This window comes from Nannospalax galili, unplaced genomic scaffold (genome assembly GCF_000622305.1).
Source record: "Nannospalax galili isolate Female #2095 unplaced genomic scaffold, S.galili_v1.0 scaffold649, whole genome shotgun sequence".
Lineage (NCBI taxonomy): Eukaryota > Metazoa > Chordata > Mammalia > Rodentia > Spalacidae > Nannospalax > Nannospalax galili.
The window spans coordinates 800,170-815,327 of NW_008359093.1; the positions used below are offsets into that span (position 1 = coordinate 800,170).

The 15,158-nt window shown below is 40.2% G+C and overlaps 1 protein-coding gene and 1 pseudogene across 1 annotated transcript; both read left to right on the forward strand.

Moving 5' to 3' along the window:
- Positions 1-5,834: 5,834 nt before the first annotated feature.
- LOC103725509 (vomeronasal type-1 receptor 4-like) lies at positions 5,835-6,785 on the forward strand. Its single transcript, XM_008822812.1, has one exon. The coding sequence runs from the start codon at positions 5,835-5,837 to the stop codon at positions 6,783-6,785; it is 951 nt and encodes a 316-aa protein (XP_008821034.1).
- Positions 6,786-7,707: 922 nt separating this feature from the next.
- On the forward strand, positions 7,708-14,886 carry LOC115068373 (annotated as a pseudogene).
- Positions 14,887-15,158: the final 272 nt, after the last annotated feature.

The following is a 15,158-nucleotide window of genomic DNA, read 5'->3' on the forward strand; positions in this document are numbered from 1 at the left end:
ACTTAAAAGTTTTTCTCACAATTCCTCCTCATTCTTTGGATTTGTTCATGTAATTGGTACTTATTTTTGCTGAGAGGTAATTGGGGCAAAGTGTTTACAAGTCATTCTCAATTCCCTGTGTAGATGCTGCCATGGATCTGAAGATGAGTTGAAAATCAGTGGTCCAGTGGGGCAGTAGGCAGGGGATAATAAACCTGTAAGTCAGGGAGCAGAGTCTCATCCCAGCCACGGGGCAGAGTCCACCTCTCGCTGCAACGTTCTTCCAGTGTGATTTTTGCAGAGCACACAGGTGAGCAAATTCTCCTTTTAAACCAAGACACATAGATGGAGACAGGGGAAAATGACTTTGCTTGTGATTTTGGAAGTGAGACTATGAAAAGGTTTTCGCGTTTGCATTTTTCACATTTCACATTTGCATCTAGACATAGGATGGACCATCTCCAACCTTCCCAACTGGGTACAAACCTAATTCCTTCCAAACTTCCAGAGTTAACCTTGATATCAGTCATTCTAAGGGGTGAATTATCCTTTTTTTCTCCCCGTATCTATTTTCTCTTTGAACATCTGGGAACTATTGGGAGGGAAGCACAGTTACTGTTTTTCTTAGAACCTCACAGTGAGAAATAAAAAAGAAATCTTTCTCTAATTAAATTTTTGTAATTTTTGTACAATATAGTTTGATGGCATTTAGCTCCTATCCACTATCTGCACCTCCATATACTGGCCCCTGTCCAATGTAATATACTCTCATATGTATAATGTGTCCTAAAGAGATTGATTTGTGTACCAAATATCCTTCAGTGTGGGTCCATCCACTGAGCCCACTTAGAGTCCCATCCCTGTAAGACACTGTCATTCTCCCTCTCCACAGCCATCAATTGACAAAAGTTCCTTAGGTTGAATTGGGGTTTCTGAGCCACCTCCCCATGTCTATCCTGGGATTTTTGTCTGACTTGAGCTTGCATAGGACTTGCGCATGCTGTCCCCATTGCTCATTTGTGTGAATGACCAGCTGTCTGGAAGGCTGTGTCCTTGTAGTCCAAAGGGAAATGTCAAAGTCCCACTGAAAAATGCACACACCCAAACAAAGTTTGATTGAAATTCAGAAAAAGAGTTCTTGATTAATGAGCATTCCTTGTGCTCTCTGAAATTAAGTAGACTTTTAGGGTGTGCACACAGTGTTTCCAAAAGTGGAGAGATGGTTCTGTCACCTTCAGACTCACAGAAATAGCTCAGGCTTCCGTTCCTTTCAGCAAGAACTGTGTTCCCTGAAGGCAAGAAACATGAGCAAGAAAGAAGATTCAAAGCCCCACGCAGCCTGGGACTGAGTGAGGAGCACTGTGCTTGGAGCACTACCACAGGTGTTCCTGCAACTGCCGTTTCCCACCCCGCATGAATCCATTCATCTTCCGACTGTGACTTCATCTCTCGTGCTATCAGGGCGAAGATACGCTTTTCTAGCTTTGAGAAATGACCCCTTATGAGAACTTGTAACAGCTCCATCTTTCAATTCTATCAGACACAGGCCTCCTGTTCAACTTCTTGTCTGGGCTCTTGTCCTTTTTTCCTTAGTTTTGAAGATTGTTCATGCCAAACAGAGCCTGCTGTCTGAAACTCTAGTCCTTCATATCTAGATTTTTCTTTCTGTCTTTAGGACTCCTCTCTTCCATTCCTTTAGATAATTTGCTCGTCAGTCATAAAGGATTGAGGAAATAATTGACTTCAGGTGTCATTTTTCCCGAAATCTGACTTTTGTTTCCATCCATGAACACTAGGTCTAGAACCTTAGATGGCGTGTAATTTTCCAGCATCGTGTCAGGACCTGCTCGTCAGTCATAAAGGATTGAGGGAAATAATTGACTTCAGGTGTCATTTTTCCCGAAATCTGACTTTTGTTTCCATCCATGAACACTAGGTCTAGAACCTTAGATGGCGTGTAATTTTCCAGCATCGTGTCAGGACCTGACAGTTTTTCATCTGTGAACCAACACGGGTCCTATTTCCTCAGGCTTTTCTTCCAGCTCAGTCACTCTGAGTTCGTCTCTCCTGCTTTGCACTTTGCGTTTCCTCACTAACTTCTTAAAATCGGTGAGCTCTAGGAAGGGAAAAAGAAAATTTTGTTTGAAGAAAGGCTAATTATTTTAGATCTCACTGGTAATAAGCATTTTTGTAAATTTCAAAGTTTAAGTGTTTCTTATCGTTATTCTACTTTGCAAAACTTTAGTTTACTTCAGTTTTTTCCAGTCAAAGCTGACCTTTTCCATTCCTCATGGTTACAAGTTTCCTTGTCTTTTGAGGAGACATTTGGATTAATCAGCTGCACCAGATAAAAGAGTTAAATAGATCCTCATGTTAGTACTTTCAATCGGTTCACAAATGGTAGTCATATGTAGTGGTTACCAATTCAGAAATTAAAGAATTAAAAGGAAACATGAAGACTCAGAGTCAAGGCACTCCCACAGACAGTAATCTGCATGTTAGACCATGATATTGTACGCTGATGGTTCAAGTGTTTGAGATACGACAGATATTTGGCCTCATCTTACTGTTTTCTTTGTTAAAATGTTCTCACTTAGGTTTGTGCAGATATCTGGGTTTGCTCATCATGTGTGAGATACACCAGTATTAACTATGGATGAGGAGTTGTAACCTTGGCTCTTGAAAAAATACATATAACTGTTTAACTTTCTCTGTTTCTATTGTTATTGTCACGGCCCATGGTTGCACAACAGCTCCCAATGCTGACAGCATGCACAAGTCCTATGCAAGCTCCAACCAGACAAACTCCCAGCAGAGACATGAGGAAATAGGTAAGAAATCCCAACCCAGCCTAAGGAACTTTTGGCAATTGATGGCTGCTGGGAGAGGGAAAGACAGTGTCTTCCAGGGGTGGGACTCTTGGTGGGCCCGCTGTATGGACCCACACTGAGGGCCATTTGGGACACAAATAGAACTCTATAGGCGATATTATATATTTAAGAGAGTACATTAAATTGGGCAGGGGCCAGTGGAGGGAGGTGGGGAGAGGGGAGGGGATCTAAGCACCAACAAACTATACAGGTGCACTTACGTACATGCAGGCAATACATTCAGACACATAAAAAATAATCAAAAAATGTTAATTAAAAAAAGATAATCTCGTATCAGGGACTGCTGTCACTAAAAGTACTTCAAATCATAAAAACTTACCATAGTAAACTTACCAATATTTCTGTGGTTGTTCACTTGCAGATAGAAAACAAGCTGATCACTTTGACCCTCGGTTCTTTGCTAGGAATCTGCCCGGAACCTTTGTGTTTTCAGTTGTGAATCCACTGTAGGTCTCCAGTGACACAGTGGGGCAAGCGTCCTTCATTATTAACTAATAAGCAGTTATCTCTTCAAATTGTTGTAAGCATACATTACAAATCTTTATCATATTAATAATTTTATGGGTGTAGTTCAACAATATGAAGAAAATCCATGTTTTTGTGCAACTAATCTCCATGTTCTCATCACAAACTTTATCCATTAACAACTCTGTGCTCTCCAGTCTTCTCAGCCTCTGTCAATCATCCATGTAGATCCTGCCTTGAGGAACCTGACTACAGTTTCCTTTATCTCATGAGTCGTATTTTAAAAAGTATGTAATTCCATACACATGATAAATGATCATTCTACTTAAACTGCTTCCCTGAGGATAGAACATGCCAAAATTTCCCTTTCCACGTAATAATTATGCAACTTTGTCACACGTGGTCATAAGTTAATCTGTATTCATAATTTTTGAGCAAGCAAGTTCTATTAGAACTAACGGACTAATGATCTCATTGGCTCATAAGGGGGTGTGTGTGTGTGTGTGTGTGTGTGTGTGTGTTGATAGATTCATCTTGTTATTGCCGGACCATGGAAACCTGAATTCTGTCTTGAAACTGTGGGCTTTAGGTTCTCAGAGACCTGGCTTGGTATAGACACCAAGTCCTAGAGGCTGCATAAAAAGTTGAAATGGGGAAGGGGTGCTATGACACTCTGGAATAATATTTTTGATGTGTTCTTTTTAAAAATAAATATTTTCATTAGTTATTTTAGAATTCCATGTAATGGAGTTTGATCATATTCACCCTAACTTCTCCCAGATCCACCCTCCCATCCTACTCCCACATATTCCTATCCTCTTTTTGAAAAAGTTTAATAACCCATTGACTCCAATATGATGTGCTCTTTTTTATTTTTATTTTATGTGTATGAGTGTATTGCCTGCATGTGTGTAAGTGCATCCATGCCGTGCAATGACCATGAAGGTCAGAAAAATGTACGCATGCCCTTTTTGGATACTGTGAATATATAATCATTCCTTTGACTTCTTTATCTTTAATCCCACTGAAGTCACTTTCATTGATGAGTATTACCATGGTAAATTTCATAAGAGACATTTTTGTCTTAGTCTTTCATGTTGCTTGTATTACTGCACTGGAATTTGTCCTGGAGTTAGTTTATTGGTTAGGTCTTTCTAGCTCAGCTGTGTCACCTGAGTGTTTGAATTTATCCTTGGTACTCTCCTAGCTCAATGGATCTCAGATTGGCTCAGTGTGTGTGTGTATCTAGGTGTGTTGGAGGAGAGTGTGCATGTATGAAGATCGGAGGACAACATGTGGGGGTCAGTTTTCTTCCTCCACCATGTGAATTCTGAGGACTGAACTCAGATCATCGGACTCGGTGGCAAATGCCTTTACCTACTGAGCTGTCTTCCCTGCGAAGTGTGGTATTTTTGTGCCTATTAATCATATGTAGAAAGAATATTAAATTTTAATATAATTAGAATTGAAATTTTTAATTTAATGAGGAAATTGTAAAAACAGATTTAAAATCAGGGTTACTTGGATTTCCAAGTATTTTGCTTTATTTTAGATTTCTTGTCCTATGACTACATGGTACCACTTTTTATTTTAATTTTGATGGTTATTGAAGTCTTGTTTTTTTATTTTAATGAATATGAGGGCCTTGCTTTAGCATCTTCAGGTATAACAATTCTTGCATCATAGCAAAATAGTTTTACACAAGCATTGCCAAATTCTGCAGTCTATTCACATGATATAAAATATATGTCTATGTCTTTATTATTAAGAATATTCTTCTTTTAAAGATGAAGGCTATGAGGTGATCATAATAATGAACAGCATTTATGTAAGAGAAACATTTAAGGAATGAGCAGAAAATTTAAACTTCAGTGCTTTAATCATTAAAATCCATTAACTTTCATAAGAAGTCTTACTGATCTCACCATAAAAATCTATCAAGTCAAAAAACTCTTCAAATACCAACAGTGGGAAAAGTTATACACATGTTGATGAGATGATTTCATTTACTCAAAAAGTAGGAGTTGGGTGAATGTCTGAATTGGTGAGGTGCTTACATGCAACCATGAGAATCTGAGTTCTATTCCCAGTGACACATAACTGTAATCCCAGAGCTGAGTTTTAAGAGAGGAGGGTCCCTGCGACCTGCTGGCAAGGCACTCAAGCTGAGCTGTTAAACTCCAAGTTCAATGAGAGACTGGGTCTCAAATATAGAGTAGGATTAAAGTTAGGGTGTGACTGAGGAAGACACTCATCATCAACCTCTGTTCTCCTCTCTCTCTCTCTCTCTCTCTCTCTCTCTCAAAAGCCCACTGAGTTTGCTTAGTGAAGCCAGGATGGACATGGACATGGGTACAGGACTATCTACTGGAGGCTACAGCCCTGATGGAAACGTACTACAGGTTCACACATATATGTGCACACACATAAGCACATACACACATGTATAAACAAAAACAAAATGAATGCATATTAAAATTTTATTTTCTGTATCTGTTGATGTTAATAAATTTATCCTTTTTAGATGGAAAGGAAATGGTTGCTGCAAACGTTGCAATGGGGATTGTCTTCTTCTCCCAGACACTCGTGGGAATCCTGGGTAACTGTTCACTTCTGCTTCATTATTTCATGTCTGTATTCACTGAGAAGAGTTTGATGCCCAAAGATCAGATTTTAAAGCATGTGACATTTGCCAACTTCCTGTCTGTTATCTCAAGAGGAATTCCTCAGACAATGGCAGAGTTTGGGTTGAAATATTTCCTGGATGACTTTGTATGCAAACTTATTATCTACAGTAATAGAGTGTCCCGGGGCATTTCCCTCTACACCATGTGCATCCTGAGTTGCTTCCAAGCAATCACCATCAGCTCCAGCAGCCCTAAGTGGATGAAGCTTAAGCACAGAATGACCAAGTACATCAATCCCTCTTGTTCTGTTAGTTGGCTTGTGCATTTATTTCTAAATAGCAAAGTTACTATGAGAGTAACCAGCCTTGGTAACAACAGAAATTTTACTAAGAAATTCAACTTCGGGCACTGCTCAGGGTTTGGTTTAGACAACATTGCAGGTAAATTCTATTTGTTCTTGATCTGTTTCACTGATTTTCTGTATTTGAGTCTCATGGCCTGGGCTAGTATCTCCATGCTGAGCATCCTCTACAGACACAAGAAGCAGATGCAGTATATTCACAGTGCCCAGCACTGCCCCCGAGTGTCCCCTGAAGCCAGAGCCACCCAAGCCGTCCTGATCCTGCTGTGCATCTTTGTCTTCTTCAACTCAATGTCCTTCCTCCAGCTTCTCTACATCACGCTCTGTGATAATCCAAAGCTGTGGCTCATAAGCATACTTTCATTTTTAGACACATGTTTTCCCACTTCTTGCCCCTTTTTGTTCATCAGTAGTAATGGTTACATTTCCAGGATCTACTTTCCGTCCTGCAGAAACAAATAATTTTCTCTAAATTTGTTGCAAGTCTAGAGGTTTGTGTTTTAGGATATATTCAAATGTCCTTTCGTCCATTATAGAAGGCTGGCCCCACTAATAACCAAACGCTGTGAGGCAATTCAATGACTTTGCCAATTAGGTACCAGGAATTGTCTCAGCCAACAAACAGTGACATAGTTCCATGATATCTCTTTTCAGTCCAAAAGCTCTGAAATTAGGAGTCCTCTAATACTGAAAAATACCTTATATTCAGTGGTGAAACCTCTTGCTTTAAAAGCTAATTTAAAATGTTCAAAAATTTTTAAATGGAACACTGGGCGTGGTGGTGCACGCCTTTAATCCCAGCACTTGGGTTGCAGAGGCAGGCAGAGCTCTGTGAGATTGAGGCCAGTGTGGTCTACATGGTGAGTCTCAGGCCAACTGGGGCTACAGGAGACCCTGTCTGAAAAGAATTAAATAAATAGAAAAAAAAGGTGTTTTTGGTCTTTTTAAGAAAGGGTCTCCCTGTAGCCCCAGCTGTCCTGAAACTCACTATGTAGACCAGGCTGGCCTTGAACTCATAGAGATCCGCCTGCCTCTGCCTCCCAAGTGCTGGGATCAAAGGCGTGCACCACCAGGCTCAGCAATAGAAAATTTTTTAAAACTGCAAGTTTGGAATGGAGATACTTTGTGGGAGGGAATAATGCTGATCCTAGAAGACATGGGCTGTAAAAGAAAAATCCCAGTGCCAGGTATATCCCTATAACCTAAAAACCACAATTACATCATGCCAGAGGCAAAGCCAATAATCATAATTACATCATAACAGAGGCAGGTCCCATAGTTACACCATATCATGGGGCAAGTCAGTTAGCAAAGAGATTTTCAGTTAACAAAATGTTTCTAAGTTTCACATAGGAGAAATACATTTCTCAGAATTGCAGAAACAATGGGCTCCCTGGAACTGAAGGTGCAGCCTCCGCAAGACTCTTCCTTCCCTCTGGTGAGTGCAAGGGGTAGGGCAGAAGCATAGAGTGGACCAAAAGCCAGCTAGGATAAAATTCAGTAATTGTGGGCAGTAGTTAGCTGTGAGTATGTGTGAAGTAGGTATGTGATACAGATTTTGCTGGAAGCACAAACTGGACCACAGTCCTCATAAGACAGTTCAATGGGAGAAATGAAAGAAGGAGAAATTTGAAATATCTATAACTTTTGCATGACTATACATATCTACTCATAGCCTACTGTGCTGAATTTGCATCTTGCAGTCTGGACTAATGGGAAGCAGCATCTAAAGGTTCAGGGTGCTCACTACTCCAGTAGAGCACACCCAGAATCCCAAGCCACCCATATCATCCTGACCATCTGCACACCTGTCACCTCCTTTTCCTTCTCTTCCATCCTGACATTTTCCAAGGCTTTGGGTGATAAGCTTCTTTACACTTTATGAAATAAGTTTCCCCACATTGTTTCCCAAAGTACTCATTAGTAATGTCAATTCTGTCACCATGCTCTATCTCCCCTTCCATGAAAATATATTTGTCTCTGAATGTGTGACAAGCTCTGGTGTCCCTGTTCTTGAATATGATCATAGATTCCTTCATCTTTTGTGCAGGTCTGACTCACTGTGAACCACAGACATGATTATAAAATGTGATGGTTAGTACCAACTATCAACGTGACAGGATCTAGAAGCACCTAGCAGACAAACCTCTGGGTGTATCTGTGAAGGTGTTTCTAGACTGGATTCATTGAGGAGGGAAGGCTCAACCTAAATGTGTGTTGCCCCATTCCATAGGGTGGGATCCAGGACTTTCATCTTTCTCTGCTTCCTTACTTCAGATGTGATGGGACCAGCTGCCTCATGCTCGTGTCGTCATGATGAACTGCATCATCATATTGGGAACTAAAATAAACCCTTCCCTCCTTAGGTTTCTTCTGTCAAGTATTTTGTCACAGAAATGAGAGGTGTAATGCATGTGATATGTATTGGTGGGGGGGGCGGGGGATACACGGTATGGGCAAGGTTTGAAGAGGGGTGAGGATGTGAACTGGAGGAGAGGAAGGGATGGGGATGGGAAGATTAACCAAGTTAAGATATATAACCAAGCCATAGTAAAACTTGGTGTGATGGTGCATGCCTTTAATCCCAGGCAGGACTCAGGAGGCAGAAGCAGATGGATCTCTCTGGGAGACTGCAGTCAGTCTGATCTACATAGTGAGTTCCAGGACACTGAGGCTACAGGGAGACTCTTTCTCAAAAATGAAACAAGACAAAAGAAACTTTATTGAAAACTACCAGTTCATAATCTAATAAAAATAGAGACTTTATAAGTTTATAAATGTATATATGTGTATATAACAATAATAACCAAAGAAACTGACAAGAAATTGAGAGGGAGTTGGGGAACATGGGAGATGTTGGTGGGGGACTTGGAGGGTGGAAATAATGCAAAGACAATCCTCATGTATGAAATTCTTTTTTTTTTTTTTTGGTCTTTTTGAGACAGGGTCTCCCTGTAGCCCCAGCTGTCCTGGAACTCACTATGTAGACTAGGCTGGCCTTGAACTCACAGAGATCTGCCTGCCTCTGCCTCCCAAGTGCTGGGATTAAAGGCATGCACCACCATGCCCAGCCCATGAAATTCTTAAGAATAAAAAAAAATTCTTAATCTACTGTATTATGATTCTATTGAAATCATTTAAAACATTATTTGTCTGATATCAAGATTGCTGGAAATTAATAATATTTTCAAAATAAAATCTAAAGACACAGCCTATAATAAAAAGATGCAGATTGTTATATATAGATAATACTTTTTTTAAAAAGTTTGAATGGAGATACCTTCTGTGAGTGGATAATGCTGATCCTAGAGGACACAGGTTATTAAACAAATATCCTAGTGCCAAGTGTGGAATGCGTCACTAAAAGTTGTTGGCTGGGAAGTTACCAGAAGCCTTAAATACAGTATGAGTTATCCCTATTGCTCTTGGTGGCTCACTAGAATTAGATGATAAGAGCCTATTGCCAAAGACACCACACACATTAGATGCAGGAAATAGAGAAATCACACCAGAACTGAATTAGAAGCTTCCTCCCTACTGGATAACTTTCGTAGAGATGGAAATTGTTATGTATGAAGTTGTGGGAGAAAAGTCAACAATAGTCATACCTAGCTGTAGATCTTACATGCTATTAATACCAGTCTGCCAGGCAAGATGTGCCTACTGATGCAATAACGGCACGACTATTAGGGGTAACCAACCGTGTTCTGCGGTCTGCACACTTCTGTTTTGCTAATTTTGTTAATCTGCCTCTTAAATATTTGTTTAAATTCAAAAACTAGTGCTTAATCAGAAAGCTTCTTTTTGCAGCAAAAGAACCCACAAAAAACAGTTAATACAGTCTTAGTACTGACAATAAGTGATTATTGAATGCTCACCCTTCAAAGGGACAGTCTTCTAATGCTGAGGGAGCACTGAGGAAGAGGAAACAAAAACTATAAGATCCTGATGATGGGGAGGAGTGCTGTGAAATGCCATGTTCTGGGCTGTTGCATCCATGAACTCAAGGCAGCTGCTTTTGACTGCACAAGACTGAGGCCATTGACATTGAGTGATGGCTGAGTGAGAGGCTCATGGGGCCTGACATACCCTCTTAGTGGAGGTATTGGCAGTTGATGTGTGCCAGCAGAGGGGGATTTATTGTCCTCATTGATGTAACCACTGGTAAGCTACTCATAGCTCCATATCCATGCCCATGAAGGCGATCCTGGTTAAACTCAGTGGGTCACCAAACAAACAAACAAAAAAGAATAAAACAAAAAGACATGATGAGTGAGGTGACTTGTTGGGAGGGGGGAGTTGGAGGTTGGGGATTAGATAAGAAAGTGTATGACCATGTCCATATGACCAGAATGTACTATATGCATACATGAAATTGTCAAAAATGAGCTAATAAAACTTAAATAAAAATAATAAATATTGATAAGGAAAGTAAGAAGGACAAATATTATATAATTTCTCTCATATGTGGAATCTAGAGAAAAAGGATATAGAAATAGAAGATGGAATATTTGGGAAGAAGAATGCCAGAGGGATGAGTGGATACGAGAAGGAAATGGGGGTGAATAGGATCACTCAAACCACATGGTGTACATGCATGAAAATGTCACGTTAAAATACCTTATTTTGTATATCTAATATACTTTAAAAAGACTAACTCCAATAGTTCCTAGACTAGGGCTGACCCATTTCCCTCATACCACTCTGGGCCCTTGCCTGGACGAGGGGCAGTAGGCAATACCGACAATCTCTAGATGATTCATCTAGTGGATGAATTTGCACCAACGGACATCTGGGTACAGATGCTTAACTGAATAGGACTTAACATGTATAACGGAATAGATGAGGTCCAGTAGGGGTGGGAGTGGAGGGTTGTGTATGGGGAAATGGTTCTAAATTTGATTAAGAATGGTTGTATGAAATGTAAAAAAGCTCAGGGCTGGAGAGATGGCTCAGAGGTTAAGAGCACTGGCTGCTCTTGCAGAGGGCCCAGGTTTGGTTCTCAGCACCCACATAGTGACTAACAACCTTCCTGACTCCAGTTCCAGGAGAGCTGATGCCCTCTTCTGACCTCTGCATGCATTGCACAACACGGGTACATGCAAGTGACACACTCATGCAATGCACATAATTTTTTTTAATTAAAAAGGATTTGAATGAATATTTTGGATGCAGAGAGTTGAGAGTTCATGAAAGAGAGGCATGGCAGCAAGCAACAGGCATGACCGCAGAAGCCAAATGCTGAGAGTCACATCTCCAACTGCAAACAGGAAGCAGATAGAGAACAGGAAGTCAGATGAGGCTATGGACTCTCAAGCCTACCCAGTGACATGCTTCCTCAACAATGCTGCACCTTATACAGCTCCACAAACAACACTACCAACTGGGGACCAAGTGTTCAAACACGTGAGTCTATGGAGGACATTTCTCATTCACACTGTAGAGCTGACAATGTAGTCCTCTTCTGGTCTATATTTATATCAGGTTTTTTCCCTCTGGTGTTGAAGACTTCTGTGCCATTTGTTTTAGTACTGGGATTTTTTTTTTCAGTCTAGGTTTTAGTGTATTTCTTTTAATTTTCTTTTATTTCGTTATTTTTATTTTATGTGTGTGACTGTTTTGCATGCATGTTAAGTGCATCCGTGTTGTGCAATGCCTGTGGAGGCCAGAAGAGGGCACTTGATCCCCTGGAACTAGCGTTAAGGATGGTTGTTAGTCTGGGTTGGATGCTGGAAACCAAACCTGGGTCCTCTGTAAGAGTAGCCAGTACTTTCAATCTTTGAGCCCTCTCTCCAGACCCTTAGCAACTCTGTATGTGCCTTCCCCTTCCCCATTATTTGGGTGAGTTGCTTGTCATTCTTTATAGAATGAGGAAACAATTCACTAAAATTTGCATATACTTATTTAAGGCAATATATGCTACTCCTATGTTCAAACCCTATGCATATAACTGTTTTATCTATGATTTGGCCATTTTATGTTTTTATATTCTGTTTTTCAATCTACCTTTTGATCATTTTTTTCCTATTGAGATTGATAAATTGAGACAACACAAGATATTCATTGTGTAGAGGTTATCCAGTCATCTGTATAACAATGGTTAACTTTAATTTGCAAGATGTTGACTCTTTTCCATGTTGTGCCACCAATGACATCATGTCAGGGTGACCCAGATGAGCCACTGCAAGAACAGACTCATAGAAGAATTTAAGACACTGAAGAGGATGCATCTGACCAATGCTAGGACTTCTATGACTAAGGATAATTTCTGTTGTAGTTTTTAGGGTTCTTTTGTTTTGTTTGTTTTGTTTTGTTTTTACTATAATTAGACAAGAACTCTAGTTCAGCTACAGGAAATAGTAAAACAGTTAATTTATAGCAATTATTGCTTCTTAAATTATTCTTCAGCCAGGATCATTACAAACTTCTACAGTGAGGGGCTGGAGAAATGACTTAGTGATTAAGAGCACTGGGTGCTCTTGCAGAAGACCTGAGTTTTGTTCCCAGCGCCCACATGGCAGCTAACAACTGTCTGTAACACCAGTTCCAGGGGACCCAATGCCCCCTTCTGGCCTCTGTAGGCATTTCACACATGTGGTACACCTACATACATGCATGCAAAACCCTTGTGCATATAAACTAACTAAATAATTCTTTTTAATTCTACAGTGAATTTGTACTTAATACACATATCGTAGCTATATCTTCATTCTTTTTTCAATGTACATTTTTATTGAATTTTTGTACATTTCATACAAAATAGCTCAATCATATTTAGACTTCCTCCCTCATTCAGGGTCCCCATAGCCCCCCTCCACCAGATTTCATGTATTCTGTCATATATGTTAAGACCTATTGAGTCAAGTGTGTGTACCCAGACATCCCCCGGTGCAAGTTCATCCCCTGGAGTCTATTCAGTCTATCTAGAGTCTCTCCCTTGAAGAAGATCAACTCTTCCTCACTCAACAGCAATCAGCTGCCAATAGTTCTTCAGCTAAGGTTGGGACCTGCTGCTAATTTCCCCAGTCCTATGCTGGGTTTTCGTTTGATTGAGTTTGCCTGGGTCTTGTGCATGCTCATACTATTGCTGTAGGTTCATATGACTCATAAACTATCACAGAAGAGGGGGCAGAAAGACTGTAACAGTCAGGGTTTGTGCATGATCATAAGGAAACAGAGTCTTCCAGGCCTCTGGGAACTTCATTCTTAATAGAAGATTATCACAATGATGCTTTTTTTAAAAGAAGGCTCCATACTAGAGAAATAACTCAGTGGTTAAGAGCACTGTGTACTCTTGCAGAGGACCTGTATTCAGTTCCCAGCATTAATACGGCAGCTCACAACCACCCATAACTCCAGTTCCAAGGGATCCAACACCCTCTTCTGGCCTCCACCATCACTGCATGCTTGTGGTGCACTTACATACATGCAGTCAAAACACTCATTCACATAAAATTTAATTTTCTTAATTAAAAAATAAGAAGACTGGAATAGACAACACTGTGCTAGCTGTATGACAGAATTATTAGATTAATAGGAATTTCAACTTCTTTGGTTTTTTGGTTTTTTTTGACAGGGTCTTCCTAGTTCCAGCCTGCCTGGAAGTCACTATGTAGACCAGGCTGGCTTCAATCTCACAGAGATACACCTGCCTCTACCTCCCAAGGGCTGGGATTAAAAGTTTGTGCCAGCATGCCTGGCATAATTTGGGACCGTTTAATGTCTCAGCCATTAAACCTCAGAAAATTAATATAATATGTATGACTGAGATGAACAAAAATATTGATTGATATAAGGAATATGCTATAGGGAGATATTTATCACTGAGAAAAGCATCTACAAAGGGTATGAAATGATAAATTTTGATTAGGATACTTAACACTAATGTCACCTTGTAACATTTGCTTCTAGTTCTGAACCATAAATATTTTCTAATTTTTTGAAAGACAGTCATTCCTGAGAACTTACAGTGGGGGTTCGTTGCACAGATTGCAATAGAAAACCTGGGAAATCCCTCAATTTTGTCTTATTATTCCTCTTTTGTACATACTGGAAAGAGTTTGATGCACAAAGATCAGATTATAAAGCATTTGGCTTTTGCCACTTCATTGGCTGTCATCTCTGGAGGAAATCCTCAGACGACAGAATTTGGGTTGAAATATTTCATGAATGACATTGGCTGTAAACTTATTGTCTATCTTTATTGCATAACCAGGGGCATTTCCCTGTACACCATGTGGTTCCTGAGTTGCTTCCAAGGAATCACAATCGGCCTCAGCAGCAAAAATTATGCTTAAACAGAGACACTAAGTCTCTCCTGCTCAGTGAGCTAGTTTGGACCTCACAGCTTGGACCAGTGCCTCCATGGTGAGCATCCTCTGCAGATACAAGAAGCAAGTACAATACCACAATACCTTCACAATGCCCAGCACTCTGAGAGTCTCCCCTGAGGCCAGAGTCACCAAATCTGTCCTGACCCTGGTGTGCACCTTTGCATCTTCTACTCTCTCTCTCCTCCATCCTGGTACTTTATAGGACACACTTTGACAAATCAAGAATATAGTTCTTTACATTTATAGAAATATGTCTCCACACAATTTGACCCTTGGTTGTTATCAGCAATAATAACTCTGCTTCCAGAAAGTGTTTTCTATGCTGAGGATGAGGATAATTTTCTCTGAATTTATTGGGATCCTGGTATTTTTTTGTTTTCTGATATGGTCATATGTTCATCTATTCATTATGTAGGGTTTAGAGTCTCCCATTGACCAGATGCCTGCATATAATTCAGTGAGTTAGACACAGTCTTCTTTCTGGCCAATACAGAGACTGAAA

What these genes read in the sequence shown, in the direction of transcription:
- LOC103725509 (XM_008822812.1), top strand. Translation starts at nt 5,835, where the DNA reads ATGTTAATAAATTTATCCTTTTTAGATGGAAAGGAAATGGTTGCTGCA.